Raw genomic sequence first — 16,381 nt, forward strand, 5'->3', positions numbered from 1 at the left:
ACCAGCTAGGCCCACCGGACTGTCCCTCTCTGGGGTTTCAATCAACACCTGGACAGAAGCTCTAGTTGGTATGGAAGGACACAGCCGAGGCAGTAGTGTTGGCACCTCAGCCAAAGAGGCCAAACAAGAGGGCGGAGAATGATGAGGGAGCAGAGACAGACCCGGAGGGAGAGGAGGTGGGGGCAGATCCCCACAAGGAAGCGTGGGGCACAGAACCAGAATGACAGCAGGACCTCGCCGGGCCCGGAATCCCTCCATCCCAAAGTCCCAGCTTCCAGCCCACGGGCGCCCGCAAGGCGACCTCACTAGTGCAATGCCTGCAGGAAGCCTGCCTGGGGACTTCACACGTGCCCGGCACCTTGTCCCAGATTAACTCAGGGAACCGTTGCCACAAGTCTCACAAGGAGGAGGTGTAACAATAACCAGCCCTTCCCTCGCGGGCTGTGGTCACGAGTGGATGAGCTAACCCAGATCCATCACCTTACAGTCCTGGACTCACTTCAAGGACTGTCATCACCGCCATCCATACTTTCCAGAAGAGAACAGCCTGGCGGACGTAAGTCACTTAGCCGCACTCTCATTAGCCTCAATTTACACCGGGAACATTGCCTCACAGGGTGGGCACGTGCCTCCCTCAGCAACTTCTAGAACTGGGCCTGAGCTGACCACCTGCCCCAAGACTGCGCCAGTCAGCGTGCCCGCCCTGCCTCGTGCCACAGCTAGTTTGAGTGGGTTTCTGTTCCTGACACAGTGACACAACAACGGTCTATCATCCGGTTCAGAATGTCAACAGCTTCCTGGGCAGTCGGTGGGCCCCGGCCCACGGTTCCCTAAACCTGGGCCTAGGAGGGTGAGAAGGGCACCTACACAAGGGGGCCGAGGCCTCCGTGACACGCTGGTGCTGTGAGGCAGTGACGGCGACCAAGCACTTCACTGCGCCAGGCGCTGCAAACACCTACCCCACCAGGGGAGCCGGGCTCATCCATGCTCCCAGCCTCACCGCCCACCCCCCCAATACCCCCCACCGTGACCTGCTCTAGCTAAAGAAAACAATCACGAACCACAGGCAAGCCTGCTCGACCACAAGGAACAGGTCAGAAATGCTTAGCCACTTTTAAGCAAGCTACTCCCTGACCCCCAAGCACTTGGCTGCAAAGAGCACAAGGACCTTTAGAGCTACGGGTTCTGTGACCTTCTCCCTTCTCCTAAGAGGCAAAAATAATGGTCACCATTTGTGATCAGCTTGCATGTGACCAAGTTCAACACATCACTGCCAAGAAGAAAAACAGGCCCCAAGGGCTCCCTGGTGGTTTGTCAACACTCACTCAGGTGAGAGCACCTCAAAATACCCAGGCTCAGCAAGGAGAGCAGCCTCTGTCGCTCCTGAGCTCAACAGGCCCCGACTGCCCTGAGCCCTGGCCTCCGTGCTCTCTCTCCCACTCTCCCACCCCACCACCCGCAGACGTAACCCAGCCACTCCTGCTGCTTCTCGAGCCAGAGCTGTGACAGGAGGAAAGGAGGAATCGGGAGACACCTACCTGCAGGGCCGTAGGAGCCCACGCCACTGACCGGGAAGAGCACATCGGCGTCGCCATGCAGCACATGCAGTGGAGCCCAGCTGTGCATCTGGGAGAGGCAGGCAGCCCCATCTAGCGGCCTGCGGGGGGAGAACACAGCTGCACATCAGGGCCGAAAGCCCCAAGGGCCCCGAGTAGTACAGCACCTGATGGGCCTCCACAACCCCCTCTTGGGAACCAGCCAAGCCATGAGGGGGATGAGAACAGAAGCAGGCCCGGGTGGGAGTTGGGAGCCAGCCCTCTGGTGCTCACTCCTTCAGCCCGTGTTTACTGAGCACCTCCTACCTGCCCGGCAGTGCGCACACACTCTATGCTGGCAAAGAACCAGCCAACAGGGTCCATCCTGCCCTCATGGAGCTTACAGTCTACTGGGGGAAGCAGACATGAGGCATGTAATCCCACAGGAAGGTGTGAAATGGCAGCTCAGGTCTGTGGAGCTGGTCGGGAAGGTGGTGGAAGGCTTCCTTGAAGAAGGGAGGTTTGAGGTGAGGACGGAGGGAAGAGCCAGAGTCACGGGGGCGGGAGGTGGGGCCAGCACATTCTGGTGCTGAAGCAGGAGGAGGCCCCGTGGGCTCCAGGCTCTGAAATGACCTTGGGCTAGGGTCCCTATGCCTCGCTGGTTCTCAAACCCTCACAAGTAAAAGGACAGAACCAGACCGGATGGTGTCTGGGTCCCTTCCAAGAAAGGGGGTCAGCTCAAATATTAACCAGGCTCATATGATCTGTTATACTGCCACCTTATCCACCAAGTACCAAACTAACCTGAGCCGTCTTTGTAACGCCAGGCTGGTCCAGTTAAATTTGAGAAAGTATTTGCCCACTGCAGCATCTGCCTCTGGGCAATCAAGCACCACTGACAAATACCGGGAAGCATCTGTGCAGTACTTGAAAGTTTATAAAATCACGTAGTAAATCAGTTGTAAAGAAGACCAAAGCAGATCATAATCATACCTACTTAATGGAGGGAGGGAGGGAGGGAGGGATGAAGAGGAAGAGGAGGGGGAGGGAGAGGGAGAAGGGGAGGGAGGGGAGGGAGGGGGTAGGAAGACAACTCAAAGAGATCATGCGACTTGTCCAAGTTCATCACTTGGCCAGAATCAAGGCTTCAGCCCAGGTCTTCCAGATCCAATTACAATGAGGTCTCCTGGCCACTGCGCCATCACTGACATGATGTATATAATTCTTCTTTCATTTAGAGCAGGGATTAACAAAATTTTTCTGGAAAGGACCAGATAGTCAGTTTTAGGCTTTGTGGCCATAAGTATACTTCCTTGTTGGTTTTTGTTTGGTTGGTTTTTGCTTTTTACAACGCTTTAAAAAATGTAACAGCCATTCTCGTCTGGGGGCAGATTTGGCCGGCAGGCTAGTCTGTCAACTACTCTTTTTTTTTTTTTTTTTCTGCGGTACGCGGGCCTCTCACTGTTGTGCCCTCTCCCGTTGCGGAGCACAGGCTCTGGACGCACAGGCTCAGCGGCCATGGCTCACGGGCCCAGCCGCTCCATGGCATGTGGGACCTTCCCAGACCGGGGCACGAACCCGCGTCCCCTGCATCGGCAGGCAGACTCTCAACCACTGCGCCACCAGGGAAGGCCTGTCAACTCCTCTTTTAAGGCCTGTCTGTAGACATTCTCCTTTGAGCACTCTCGAGCTTTTGGTCGCACGTTTGACACGGAGCAGGACACACATCAGGTAATAACCCTAACAGATTTTTGCCACCTGTGTCATTTAGTCCTGCAGGTAACGCCCAGGACGCGGCACAGAAGAGGAAGCGCCCCCGACCTGTGTGCCCAGCCGCAGAGCCAGGTTCTGGGGTGAACTTGGCTCTGCCTCTACAATCTGTAAAGAACCGCCCGCCCGGGGCTCTGATCCAGCAGCTGGCAACCAAGGGGACTCCCAGACACCCAGAGGTGGCCAGGGGCGCCCCTCGGGACACGGCAGCAAAACCACAGGCCTTTCCCGGCCGCTGCACCAGCTCCAGGCAGGTGGGACTTTCTGTTGTTTCTAAGGGGACATCTTGCCACTTTCCAGCAACACATGCAGAGCACAAAGTGAAGTCAGGTCCCACCAACTAAGGTTCGGACCCGAGTAAAAGTGGCCAAAGGCCTGGGCCTCCACCTAGAAAAGGAGTTACACTGAAGTGATTCCTAAAGCAGAGACCAATTCAGAATACGGGGTCAGAGTTGGGCTTAGAAACAGAACCGGTGTTGCTTTTCATTAGAAAAGTAAGACACTTATTTTAAAACCTACAAAATGCCATAAAGAGGAGGGGGAAAAATACACCCAAAGCCCCATTACCCAAAACAACTGAGGTAGACACGATTTCCATAGTGTCTTTTTTTTCTTTCTTTCCTCACGTGCTTTCCTTTACGAGGTTGTAATGAAGCTAGATGTAGGTTTTTATATTTTGCTTTTTTCATTCGATATTAACTCATAATTTCATCTTCATACTACTTAGATACTTTTAGATGTCATTTAAGATGTTTCAGATCCGGAACATTAAGATTTAGACTACAAAATATTCCACGGTTAACTGTTCCTCTGTGGTTGCACATTTTCGTCAGGTTCACTGCTTAGCTTTTCTAAATTAGCATGTTGGTATCTAGACGCAGCAAGCTTTTTCCTGAGGCTGGTCCTCAGGGTAGCTTCCCAGCAGTGGAATTACTAAATCAAGGGGGATAAACATTTTTAAGGCTCCTGACATCGTGTCAAACTGTTTTCCCCAAGGGCTGTGGACATGACCAGCGCTCTATCAGGATGACCCTAGCACCAGCCATACCTCATCATTATTCCACAGTTAACGCCTGCTATGTGTCTGGAAGATTCCAACCATTGAGGACACATTGAGAGCAAGCCTTCCAGGCAGGGCGCTCACCCAAGGCTGCCTTTCACCCAGTTCTTTTTTTTTTTTCTCCCGTTGCGGAGCACAGGCTCCGGACACGCAGGCTCAGCGGCCATGGGTCACGGGCCTAGCCGTTCTGCGGCATGTGGGATCTTCCCGCACTGGGGCACGAACCCGTGTCCCCTGCATTGGCAGGCGGACTCTCAACCACTGCACCACCAGGGAAGCCCACCCAGTTCTCTTTTTAAATCTTGACGAAGATGATGGGCAAAACAGAGTGTTTGGTTTCACTTTGTGTTTGCTTAATTGCTGGTGAAGTGCAAAGTTTTTCATGTTTGTAATTCTTGTTGAACTATATTTTCACCCCACTTTCCTGTTGGTGTCATGGAGCACACATAAAGTGACAGGAAAACCCCTTTCTATAATAAAGATATTATATCCTCTTTTAAGAAAAAACAGGGACTTCCCTGGCGGTCCAATGGTTAAGACTCTGTGCTTCCACTGCAGGGGGCGCGTGTTCGATCCCTGGTTGGGGAACTAAGAACCCGCATGCCACCTGGTGCGGCCAATAAATAAATAAATAAATACTTTAAGAAAAAAACAAAAGCAAGGCCAACACTTATAAATACTGAGGTAGTTAAAAAACTAAAAACAGAACTACCATACGACCAGCAATCCCACTACTGGGCATATACCCTGAGAAAACCATAATTCAACAAGAGTCATGTACCACAATGTTCACTGCAGCTCTATTTACAACAGCCAGGACACAGAAGCAACCTAAGTGTCCATCAACAGATGAATGGATAAAGAAGATGTGGCAGATATATACAATGGAATATTACTCAGCCATAAAAAGAAACGAACTTGAGTTATTTATAGTGAGGTGGATGGACCTAGAGTCTGTCATACAGAGTGAAGTAAGTCAGAAAGGGAAAAATAAATACTGTATGCTAATACATATATATGGAGTCAAAAAATAATGGTTCTGAAGAACCTAGGGGCTGGACAGGAATAAAGACACAGATGTAGAGAATGGACTTGAGGACACGGGGAGGGGGAAGGGTAACCTGGGACGAAGTGAGAGAGTGGCATGGACATATATACACTACCAAATGTAAAATAGATGGCTAGTGGGAAGCAGCTGCATAGCACAGGGAGATCAGCTCGGTGCTTTGTGACCACCTAGAGGGGTGGGATAGGGAGGGTGGGAGGGAGACGCAAGAGGGAGGAGATATGGAGATATATGTATATGTATGGCTGATTCACTTAGTTACAAAGCAGAAACTAACACACCATTGTAAAGCAATGTTAAAAAAAATAAAATACTGAGGTAGGAGGGACAAGATTTTTCCTCAGTCCTCGGACATTTTTCCTCAGTCATCAAAGAAGGGGTTTAACTGCCAGCAAGTAGAGGTGTAAACCTTTGGCCAACAGAGCATCTAAAAGACCATCAGAGCATTCGACTTCGCCAAAGGCCACTGCAACCCACCATGTGCTTCTCCCAGCCTGGCCCCTTTCCTCCCACAAACCTGGCTGTGCCATTAAACTTTTAAAGTTCTGGCCCCTCCAGGATCCTAGACCTTTCACGTGAATATTAGCTTAGAAGCAAAACGAAGGTATTACTCAGTAGGCCATCTCATCATTTCTCTCTCTTTCCCCAAGAGGTTCTGCAGAATGCTGACTCAAGATCCCCTCGTTATGCCAGGGAGTGGCTGTCCATAATCCATAGGGGGCCCAATGGCCTCAAAGGGCCCAGGCCCTGTAAAGGTCACCCTGCACTGTTTTGTGTTTCACACATCACAATGCTGGCAGCTATCCTGGCTCGCAAGCTGGCCTCCCAGCTCCAGCCTCCCCTCAATGTCACCAGTCCAGTAGGAAGAGAAATGACTGTGTTTGAGGCCAAAAAACTGATTCGTGGAGTGAATCAACTCAGAGGTGCACTCACCTACAGAGACAGAGAATGCAAATGGCATTTCCTAAAAGGCCCAGAGGAAGAACTGTAGGCAAGTGTGATGGTTAACTTTATGTGTCAACTTGGCTAGGCCGTGGTACCCAGATATTTGATCAAACATTATTCTTGATGTTTCTGTGCAGGTATTTGTCTTGATGAGATTAAAATTTAAGACAGGAGACTTCGAATAACGCAGATCACCCTCCATAATTTGGGTGGGCCTCATCCAATCAGTTGAAGGCCTTCACAGAAAAAGACTGAGGTTCCCCCAAGGAAGAAGAAATTCTGCCAGCACACTGTCTTCAGACTCAAATTGCAATTCTTCCCTGGGTCTCCAGCCTGCCAGCCTACCTTGCAGATTTTGGACTTGTCAAGTTCCACAATCACATGAGCCAATTCCTTAAGATAAATCTCTCTAGATAAATGCATGCATACATACATACGAGAAACACACACACACACACACACACACACACTATCGGTTCTGTTTTTCTGGAGAACCCTAATATAGCAGGTCACAAGACTGGACGCAGGTACAAAATCATTCGTACACAGTACGCAAGAACAATGCTGGAGGGAAGCTACCCTAACATACTTTAGTAGGAGAAAAAAGCCTTGTGCACGAAAATGTTCATGTCAGAATGGCTGATAACAAAAAACAAAAACAATGCCAACAACCTAAATACTCAACAACAGGGGAACCGCTAGCAAATCATGACATTGATCTGACAGAGTATCAACCAATCGAGATTCATGGCTGTGTAGAAACGTGGAAAATACCTGACAGTATTATAAGCTTTGGAACACAGCCTAACCTTAATTCCAGTTCTTCCCACTGGTTTGACAAATCTTAACTAAAGAAACTCGCCTTTCATCCATCAGGTGGGGTTGGCACCACAAACCCCCCGGGGCAGCTCTAAGTATTGGGATACCGTGAATCTGCAGTTTGCCTCATCGGGCCTGTCCCAGATGATCGACAAGGTAATGCTACTAACATGGATATGCATGTGAATGAGGATGAGAGTAAAAATCAAAGACAAAAACAGGGAAAGTCTCATGAGAAAGAAAAAAAACTCCAGTTCAACACATGGACATGCAAAGCTTCGGGCTAGAGGCACACTGTGCCCCTCCACTGCACCAGGGGTCTCGGGGTCTTCATTTTACACTTTCACGGGCTGGTTTTGAAGCCAGCCGTGACTAGGGTTGCACTGCACACTACAGAGCTCAGGTGAAGAGGTTCCTAGTTTATTCGGCATTAAGAGTAAGACCAAGCACAGGAATTATTACGAGTTACAGTATAACAGCGGCCACAGCTGCCTGCATTCTTTCTTAAAGTGCCAGCACCCGTGCCCAAGGCCCAACACGCAGGGTCCCATTAACTGGACAACAACTCTACAAAGCAGATGCTGTTTTTCTCTAGGTCTCACGTGAGGCCTGAAGCTCTGGGAGGTGAAGAAACTCGTCCAACCTAGTCTAACCTAAGCCACGCAGCTAGTAAATGAGAACCCAGGTTGTCTTGATTCTAAGATCCAAGCTCCTAACTATGCTTTTCTGTTTTACGCCTTCACTTGCACCAAGCCCCTCCTGCAGGTATACATGCACCGCAGCTCCAGTGTTAAGGTGGCGAGTGCAGGCCAGTTACTGCCGTTCACACCCCTGCAAATAAACACAGAAATTACCAGCTGGAGACTATTCTCTAGAATACCCTGCCTCTCTCCTGAGCTTCCTGGGCTAGTGGCAAGTAAGGGATGCAAGCAAAATCCAAGCAACAAAAATGAAAGACACAAACATAAAGCAAGAATTTCAAGGCCTACATCTTGACACCAACTTTGCAGTAGGTACCTTCAAATAGTATATATGCTCCCTTCTCCTTAGTTCTCAGGAATGGAGCAAACTCATGCTCCTTCTTCTGAAATCGAGATCTGAAAAATGAATGATGCCCCAAACAAACAGAAAACTTGCAGTCTAATTTCACCCAATACTATAGAAAGAGCCAGCCACCCTTCCTCAGAAGCTCAAGCAGAACTTACTTCTCCGGCGACTCCGAGCGGCCCAGGCACTTCTTTCCAGGTGTGCTCCCGTACACGTCGTCCTCATTCTCATCCACGTCTTCATCATCGATGCTTTTCACATCGAGCTTCTGGTACCCAAACTCCCCATTCAAAGACAGAGAATCGATTTTCCATGAATTGCTGCTCTGACTTCCGTTGGAATTTGGCCCAAAGGGGCTTTCAAAGGCCGTCATGATATTGACCGAGGAGCGGTCGGAGTTCTCCTCCGAGCTTTCCCCCGCCCCAGGGATCTTCTTAAAAACATCCCCGGAGCTCTGCTCGTCTTCCTCGTCATCAAACGAGATGATGTTAGTCACCTTCTTTTTCTTCTTCCTCTCCCTTTTACACTTGGCATCTGGCAAAAGATATGAGATAAGAAAAAGCAGGCAAGATAAAGCAATGATGGAGCCATCCTGCCTCTAGACTGTGGAAAATCTCTACTGTTCTACTAAAAACTAGATCTGAGATAAACTCAGATTTCTTTTAACCCTTGGAAAAAAAATTTGTCTACGGGAGACCAAGCAAAATGGATGTGAGCCTCTACCTCTGATGTGAACATATACGCCCTAGAGCATATATTACAATCATTCCTTCTAAGCAATCCTTCCAAGCACTTTGATTAAAAGGGTGAATCATTATTGAAATGAATTGTATTGTAGCAAACGGAAGTATCTTTGGAAGATACTCTCATGGCTGGGAGATGAGACCAAGAAAATCAGTTTAGGGATTGTAGTCGACAGTTTAACAGCCACAATTCCTCCCAGCCCAGCACGATGCCCCTTTACAGTGGGGCTTTGCTGTCCCCCATCAAGGGTGCTATCTATTTCTCCACCCTCTGGAATCCAGGCTGACTTAGTGCTCTGCTTTTAAGAACAGAATGTGGCAGAAATAACAGCGTGTGAGTTCTAGAGCCTAGGCATTACCCTCATGGAATGCTGCCCTGAAATGACCATGGATGAAGCCGGTCTAGCTTACTGGAGGATGGGAGACCATGTGGGGGAAAACTGAGATGCCCCAGCCAAGAGTCAGCACCAACTCCAGGTGCATGAGTGGGGCCATCTTGAATCTTCCAGCTCAGTCACCAGCTGAATGAGGGAGCCCAGGTGAAACCACCAGAAGAACCATCCTGCCAACCCACAGAATCATAAAAAAATAATAAGTTGTGGTTGTTTGTTTTAAGCCACTACATTTTGGAGCGTTTGTTACACAGCAAAAGCTAACTGAAACAAAAGTCAAGACTGCCTTGGTGACCAGCACTTAGACGAGCCGGTTTGTTCACCCATCTTAATCATCCACCTTGGGTGTGAGGCACTTTGGAGCCGATTCCATAAAGTCAAATCCATCTAAACCAAGGTGTGACATGGTGACGCTTCACCAGTGTGTCCCAACTCTGAGACAGTGTCAGAAGCAGGTTCCCAAAATGGACAGAAAAGATACTCCTTTGGCCAGTTTTTGTTTGCTTGTTTGTTTGTTTGTTTTGTCCATGCTGCATGGCATGCTGGATCCTAGTTCCCTGACCAGGGATCAAACCCGCACCCCCTGCAGTGGAAGCACGGAGTCTTAACTACTGGACTGCCAGGGAAGTCCCAAGATACTCCTTTGGGTATGCAAATTCCAGCATCTCTGGTACACAAAGTTATCAACAGTCCTGTTTCTATGTCATTTGCGTGGGGTCTCTGCTCGAGAAAGAGAGGGCAAGACAGATAAAGCCAGTGTGTACCAAAGACTCCATGGGATTCTGAGTCTTCACCATCATTAATAATTCCAAAGGGATGACCATGATTACTGCTTTGTTTAAGGGATTTGAGAATACCAGGATTAAGCTCTTATACCCAAAATTTCCAATTTTGCTGTTGCAATATTCTGGATGTCCCAGAAAGTTCAAGGGGTACTGTAAACTTCTCACAAAATTGATCAGAACTGAATCAACTTTCTTTGCCTCCTCACAGCCTAGAGTCAAAGCTGACCAACTCCCTCCTTCCCCCGGCCTCCACTTAAATGTCATCCCCGCAACGGTATACATTCTCCACAGCACCCTGAGCTGGGCTTTCACCCCACTTATCAGAAGGATAATTAAAGAAATGAATGGATAAAGGAGTGAAGATCAACTTCCCCTGGCTTCACGTGACCATCACACCCTCCCTTTCAGTTTGCTCTGACTGAGCTGCTGGCTTGGTTACCCTATCATCTTCACATCTCAGGAAGGCTCTCAGATCCCTTTCCAAGTGAATAAGGGTAAGAAAGATAAACACGTGGGCACTTCCCTGGCAGTCCAGTGGTTAGGACTCCGTGCTTTCACTGCAGGGGGCACAGGTTCAATCCCTGGCTAGGGAACTAAGACCCTGCATGCCACACAGTGCAGCCAAAAAAAAATTAAAAAGATAAACACAAACATGAACTGAAAATATGAGTGCATCAGATTTCACTCCCCTTGGCGCTTTCAGATGACACAATCTGTCATCCTCACCCGACCCTCTGTCCTCCCCTCGTTCTCGCTCACCGGCACTGATGTGCTTGGACACGACGGGCAGGTGATCGGTCTCCTGCTCAGGCCTGATGAGGATGGAGACAGCCGAGGATGCCGTGATCTCCCTGAAAAGGCTGCTCACTCCTTGCGTGGATTCCTTCAGCAGGGAGGTCACATTCTGCGTGGATTCCTTCAAGAGGTCCGAGACGGTGGGAGCAAACTTACTCTGCCCGTTTAAATCCTTGTTGTCGATGTTAATCGCGAAGAGTATGGAGTTCAGACCTGCCCCCAAAAAGGGAAAAGCCTGGTGTGTCTGCTGTTCAACAGTCACACTCCAACACAATAAACAAGCTGCAGACGTTATAGTACACAAGAGGGTGCACACTCGTCTCAAATGGCAATAAAAACCACCCACAAAACTGGGGTCAGGAGATACCCGCTATCACTGGAGTTGAGTCTTTCCAAATTCTCTCCCTATCCGTCAGGAAGACAAATGCAAATAAGAAGTCAACCGTGGGGAGGTTAAGGAGTAAGTTCTGAGGTCGGACTGCCTGGGTTGAATCCCAGCACTGCCACTTACATGCTCTGAGACCTTGGGTCAAGCCATTCATGACCTCTGAGCTTCAGTTTCCTTATCTATAATAGGGGGACAGCAGCATCCCTTACAGAGTATTAAAGACCATCACCCATCGAAAACAGCTCAGTAAGCAATCAAAAAATGTGTACCAGTATCATTACCATTATCACTTTAGGCAAAAACTTGCCCTGGTCTCCTATGGCCCACACAGGACATCATGGTCACCTGACTTTTCCTCATCAATGGACAAGCCTAACATAACTCTCAGTAGGTGGGACTCAGTGCAAACTTTGAGGGAAGAGAGAAAAAGGAGGCAACAAAGGATGTGGAAGAAAGAAACAAGTTACCCACTTTACCCTTTGAGTGACAGTCAAATGTTAAACAATTTAACAATTCATCAACTAGCATCAATGCAGGGCTTTCATAGTAACAAATCATGTACTTGACTCTTTCTCACATCTCATTCTCTCACAGCCCTATACAGGTGACTGCCGTGCTATCAGGATTCCCACGTCACAGAAGAGAAAAGTAAAGGTAAAAAAGCTCACAGGATCTGCCCCAGGCCACCTGTCAGACAGGGGCAGAGCTAGGCTTCAAAGGCAGGTCTCCTCCCCCAGTTCCCTGGATCTTTATATTACACTTGCAAAGCCACAGCCAAACACCCTCAACCCCATGCTTTCCCAGCCAGGGCACCAAATTCTAGATAAATGGACTCAATTGCTCATCACCACTAAAGGAAGGACAGCGGCAAGTGACTCATTATTAATTCGGTGAGGAGAGGGAAAACCAGAGCATCCCTTGGAGTTATAAATTCACTCCCAGGCAGCCTCTTCTGCTCACCAAGCTTCACAGGAGCCCCCGCCCTTGGCCCTGGCCAGGCTTACCAGCTGCCATGGTAGGAAGCATGCTAGACCTTTCTTCATCCATCACAAAAGCCCAGTCTTCATAAAAAGTGCTGCAAATTGGAAAACAGGGGAAAAACTCTGAACAGTGGTTCTCAGCATCTGTCAGCCAAACAATTCCTACACATGGTTCCCTGGAAAATCCACGCCTGGGTGTCCCAGAGTGGATATACGAGGTCTCTGCTGGGCTGAGGCGTCTGGTTATAAACAAAGGATTGAGCGCACATATCCTACAACTTCCTCACTGGTCCCCTGAGATCTTCAGAGTCCCCTGAGCTTGAAAGTACTGAGATAGGCATGAGATGTACACGTGGTATTTCTGAAGCAGAAAAGGAGAAGGGGACAGACAGAGGGGTGACTTCCACTCAAGCTATGTCTCTAAGAGACAGACAGGAAATCCAAGCCGGCCCACAAGGCCCCCCTGATTGGGTTAATACAAGAAGAGACAATTTCGGTAAGAAATTATAGTTCCATGGCTCCATCAACCAGGGCATTTGTATATAACACCAGCTTGGGCTGCAGCCCAAAAGCCCAAGTTACCCCTGGAAAGGGCTGGGAGGCTAAAAAGGCCCACAGATCTAAACAGCAGTGGGGGAGGAGGGGGACAGAAAGGCCTACAGGTCAGTCCATTGTTCAAGGTCATTCAGCAATAAATGGTACAGCCAGGGCTCCAAAGCAGGTCTCCCAGCCTTATTCCCCAGCTCCTTATCTGATCCCCCGTTAAGCAATAACAAGCAAATACCCTCACCCCTCAGACTTCCCCGCCAGGTCAGAGAACCCTAAACTAACGGAGTCAAAACCCAATTTCACTGAAGCACAGTCAGTGACGGGTGACCTGGAGTTCAGCAAGAGACTGGATACATAACTGCTGAAGCGACTGAATACAACTAACAGAAAGAGAAAAGAAACACATCATTTTCAACATACTCAACCTGGCAAAAATGTCAACGGAAGCACAGACTGCATGTTCAAGGTGGCACTGCAACTAGACCTCTGAGTCCCAAATTCGTGATTCTTTGCAAATTGGAGCCAGTTTTCATGCATGTAAATGAATCTGGTTTTCCCACATCAAGTTAGAGTGGCTAGTGATTCAGGTAAGTTCAACTTTGATTCTTAACAGCTGATTCACTTCAACTGCTCACTCTTACATTCAACCTTGACAATGAGAGCACAACTCTGAGCTACAGCTGTCCCTTGGTATCCATGGGGGACTGGTTCCAGGACCCGCTTCGGATACCAAGATTTGCAGATGCTTATATAAAATAGTGTAGTACAATTGGCTCTCCAAATCTGCAGATTCTGCGTCCACGGATTCCACCAACCACAGATCTTAAACACGGTCCTCAATCTACGGATGGCTGAGACCACAGATGCAGAACCTGGGGATAGAGAGGGCAGACTGCACTTGTAAATGATCTGCTGGAAAGAGCTTCACACACACACACACACACACACACACACACACACACACACAAAAAACTATTATAAGAAACATGAGTATGTTTTCCTTAATGAAAGCTGGTTAATGCTCAGATGTACACACAGACATTCGCAGCCTCCCAACTCAGACCCTAAGCAGCACACAGGTACAGCTGATGCCAGTCGTTCTGGCCCCCATCCCTACCATTTCATATCCACAGGGTCTGAACACACAACCGGACAAGGTACCACAAGCAACATCAATAGGAGAACTTCAAGGGTATCTTTAACAGCCTTAGTGCACAATCCCAGAACACCTAACAAACTACTGGTAGAGAGGTGACCACAAGCAACAGGAGAAACAGAAGAGGAGACTTGAGCCAGGGAACGCACAGCAAGATATGAAATCACGGAAATGCATCACGGCACTGAGGAAACGCCAGCTTAATGAATTAGCTGACACTTCAATGCTGAGGATCTGGGCTGATGTGGAAGTTATTCAAGGGTCCAGGGCAGAATTGACCACTGTCCCTTTGCATCATCAGGTGACACAAAACAACATGTCTAGTCCACCCTTCTCAGAGGGAAAATAACAGCGAGAGAGAGAGAGAGAAAGGGACAGGGAGAGGAAGACAGGGAGAGGAGAAAAAGGTCACAAACACCAGCATACAAGCAAAATGACAGAAAAAATACCAACATGTTAGCAGAGTTATGTCTGTGCAATTTATGAGTGATTTAAGTTTTGTCCCAGAGGGTTCTACAGCATCGTCAAATGTTTCTGAAGGGAATATGGCTGACTGTACTGTCGCTGATACACATTCAATGCCGTCTCCCCATGGCTGTGGGATAACCATACCTCACCCACCCTGCTGAGCTTGCCTGTGGCCATGTAACTTGCCGGCCAGTGAAATATGAGCGGGAGTGAGCATCACAGCGGGCAGAGGCTTTAAGAGCCCCAGAGCTTCGCTCAGCCACAGCCCCTTGTCCTGCCTTGGCAATCAAGAAAGCATATGTAGAGACGGAGCCTCTGTCAGCCTGGGTCCCTGAGATGAGACCTCCCACCCATGACAGACATGCAGCAGGGGGAAGAAATGAACTCGGCTGTCTCAAGCTAATGAGTTTTATACGATGCTTGTTATGATAGCATAACCTGGCCTATACGAACTGACAGAGTGAACTTTATGATCAAGAAAAAAAGAAAACAAAATAAAACGAGATGTTGTTTCATAATAACAAATGACTTGTCTCCCCAACTTAAAACTTCCTTATTTCTTTCCATCAGTTTAGGGTTGATTAACCTCAAAAAAACCAAAAGGAGCTGTACAGTACGCAGCACGCAAGGTGAGACACACCATGAAACTGGGCACTGAACACCCAACATCTAAAGAGAAAGAAATTCTGAATCCAAAAGAAACCCAGATTAAAATTCCAGCAAGTGGGGCGCAGGCTGTGTCCTAAGACAACAGCGCTCTCCACACCCCAGGCCTTAATAATAACAAGCATCTATTGAGTGCTTGCTGCATGCAGCTGTCATGCGGAGGGAGCCCTTTACAGGCATCCTCATTTAGTCTCTGGTCGACTGTCCCCACAGCACAGCTGGACAAGCTGGGGCTGGAATAGGGGAACCCAGCTGCCCCAGATGCAGGCGGGCAGATACTACGACGGTCACCCCTCGGTGCACCCCCTCCCCGAGACCCTCTGGGGTACCTGAGCCTGCTGTGGTCGGCCAGGAGCATGTGTAGGTAGCGCTCCAGGGAGTGTTCATTGAGGGCGCAGCGTAGCCAGGCGCGGCCGCGGCCCACGTCCGAGGCGATGTGGCGCAAGGCGTAGAAGCGCTGCAGCTCATGCTTGCTGAGGACCTCCTTCACGTAGAACCAGAACACGGGCTCTGCGGAGACAGTGGGACCGCGCTGTGGGACGTGCATCGTTTGAAGAGGAACACCCTTGGGCAGTTTTTGGTTTTGTTTTTTTTATTGAAGTATAGTTGATTTACCACAATGGAGAAGAACATTAAGAAAAAAAAAAAAAGAATTGTATATATGTCCATGGGCAGTTTTCAGGGTTGTAAAAGAGTTACTTCTTAGCACCAAAAAGGAAGATACCCGAGAGTATATTGAAAATAAAAATGAACCCCCCATCCGCCATCCAGAGGTGACGACCAACATTAACATTTTCAAGTCAGTCTTTTTGCCTGCACTTTGCTTTTTTATACAAAATTGACATCTGTGAGAGCTGAATTATGACCCCCAAAGACAGCCATACCCTAGTCCCTGGAACCTGTGCATGTTACCTTTTATGGCAAAAGAGACTTTGCAGATGTGACAGGTCATCTCATTACAGGTGTGCAGGTGTGTCCTTACAGCAGAATGACCCCTGTAAGGATCTTGAAACGGGGAGATTATCCTGGGTAGTCTCTGGGGGCCTGCCATAATCACAAGTGTCTTTAAAAGAGTAAGGGGGAAGGAAAGCTGATGCAGAAGAGAAGGCAGTGCCATGACCAGGGAAGCACAGCCTGGAGTGATGTGGCCACAGCCAAGGAATGCCAGAAGCCACCAGAAGCCGGAAGAGGCAAGGAACGGACCCTGCCCTGGAGCC

General features: G+C 48.8%; 1 protein-coding gene across 3 annotated transcripts in view; it reads right to left on the reverse strand.

The window, feature by feature from the left end:
• Positions 1-16,381, reverse strand: part of SNX29 (sorting nexin 29) — a 552,967-nt gene that overhangs the window by 474,719 nt on the left and 61,867 nt on the right. For all 3 annotated transcript variants that reach the window (XM_030883986.2, XM_060284206.1, XM_060284205.1), the window contains 5 exons: positions 15,494-15,674; positions 12,350-12,420; positions 10,922-11,170; positions 8,401-8,776; positions 1,539-1,657 (listed from right to left, as the gene is read on the reverse strand). In XM_030883986.2, the coding sequence (XP_030739846.2) occupies positions 1,539-1,657; positions 8,401-8,776; positions 10,922-11,170; positions 12,350-12,420; positions 15,494-15,674 (996 nt within the window). The remainder of the gene's footprint in view (positions 1-1,538; positions 1,658-8,400; positions 8,777-10,921; positions 11,171-12,349; positions 12,421-15,493; positions 15,675-16,381) is intronic.

This window comes from Globicephala melas, chromosome 15, assembly GCF_963455315.2.
Source record: "Globicephala melas chromosome 15, mGloMel1.2, whole genome shotgun sequence".
NCBI classification, from domain to species: Eukaryota; Metazoa; Chordata; class Mammalia; order Artiodactyla; family Delphinidae; genus Globicephala; species Globicephala melas.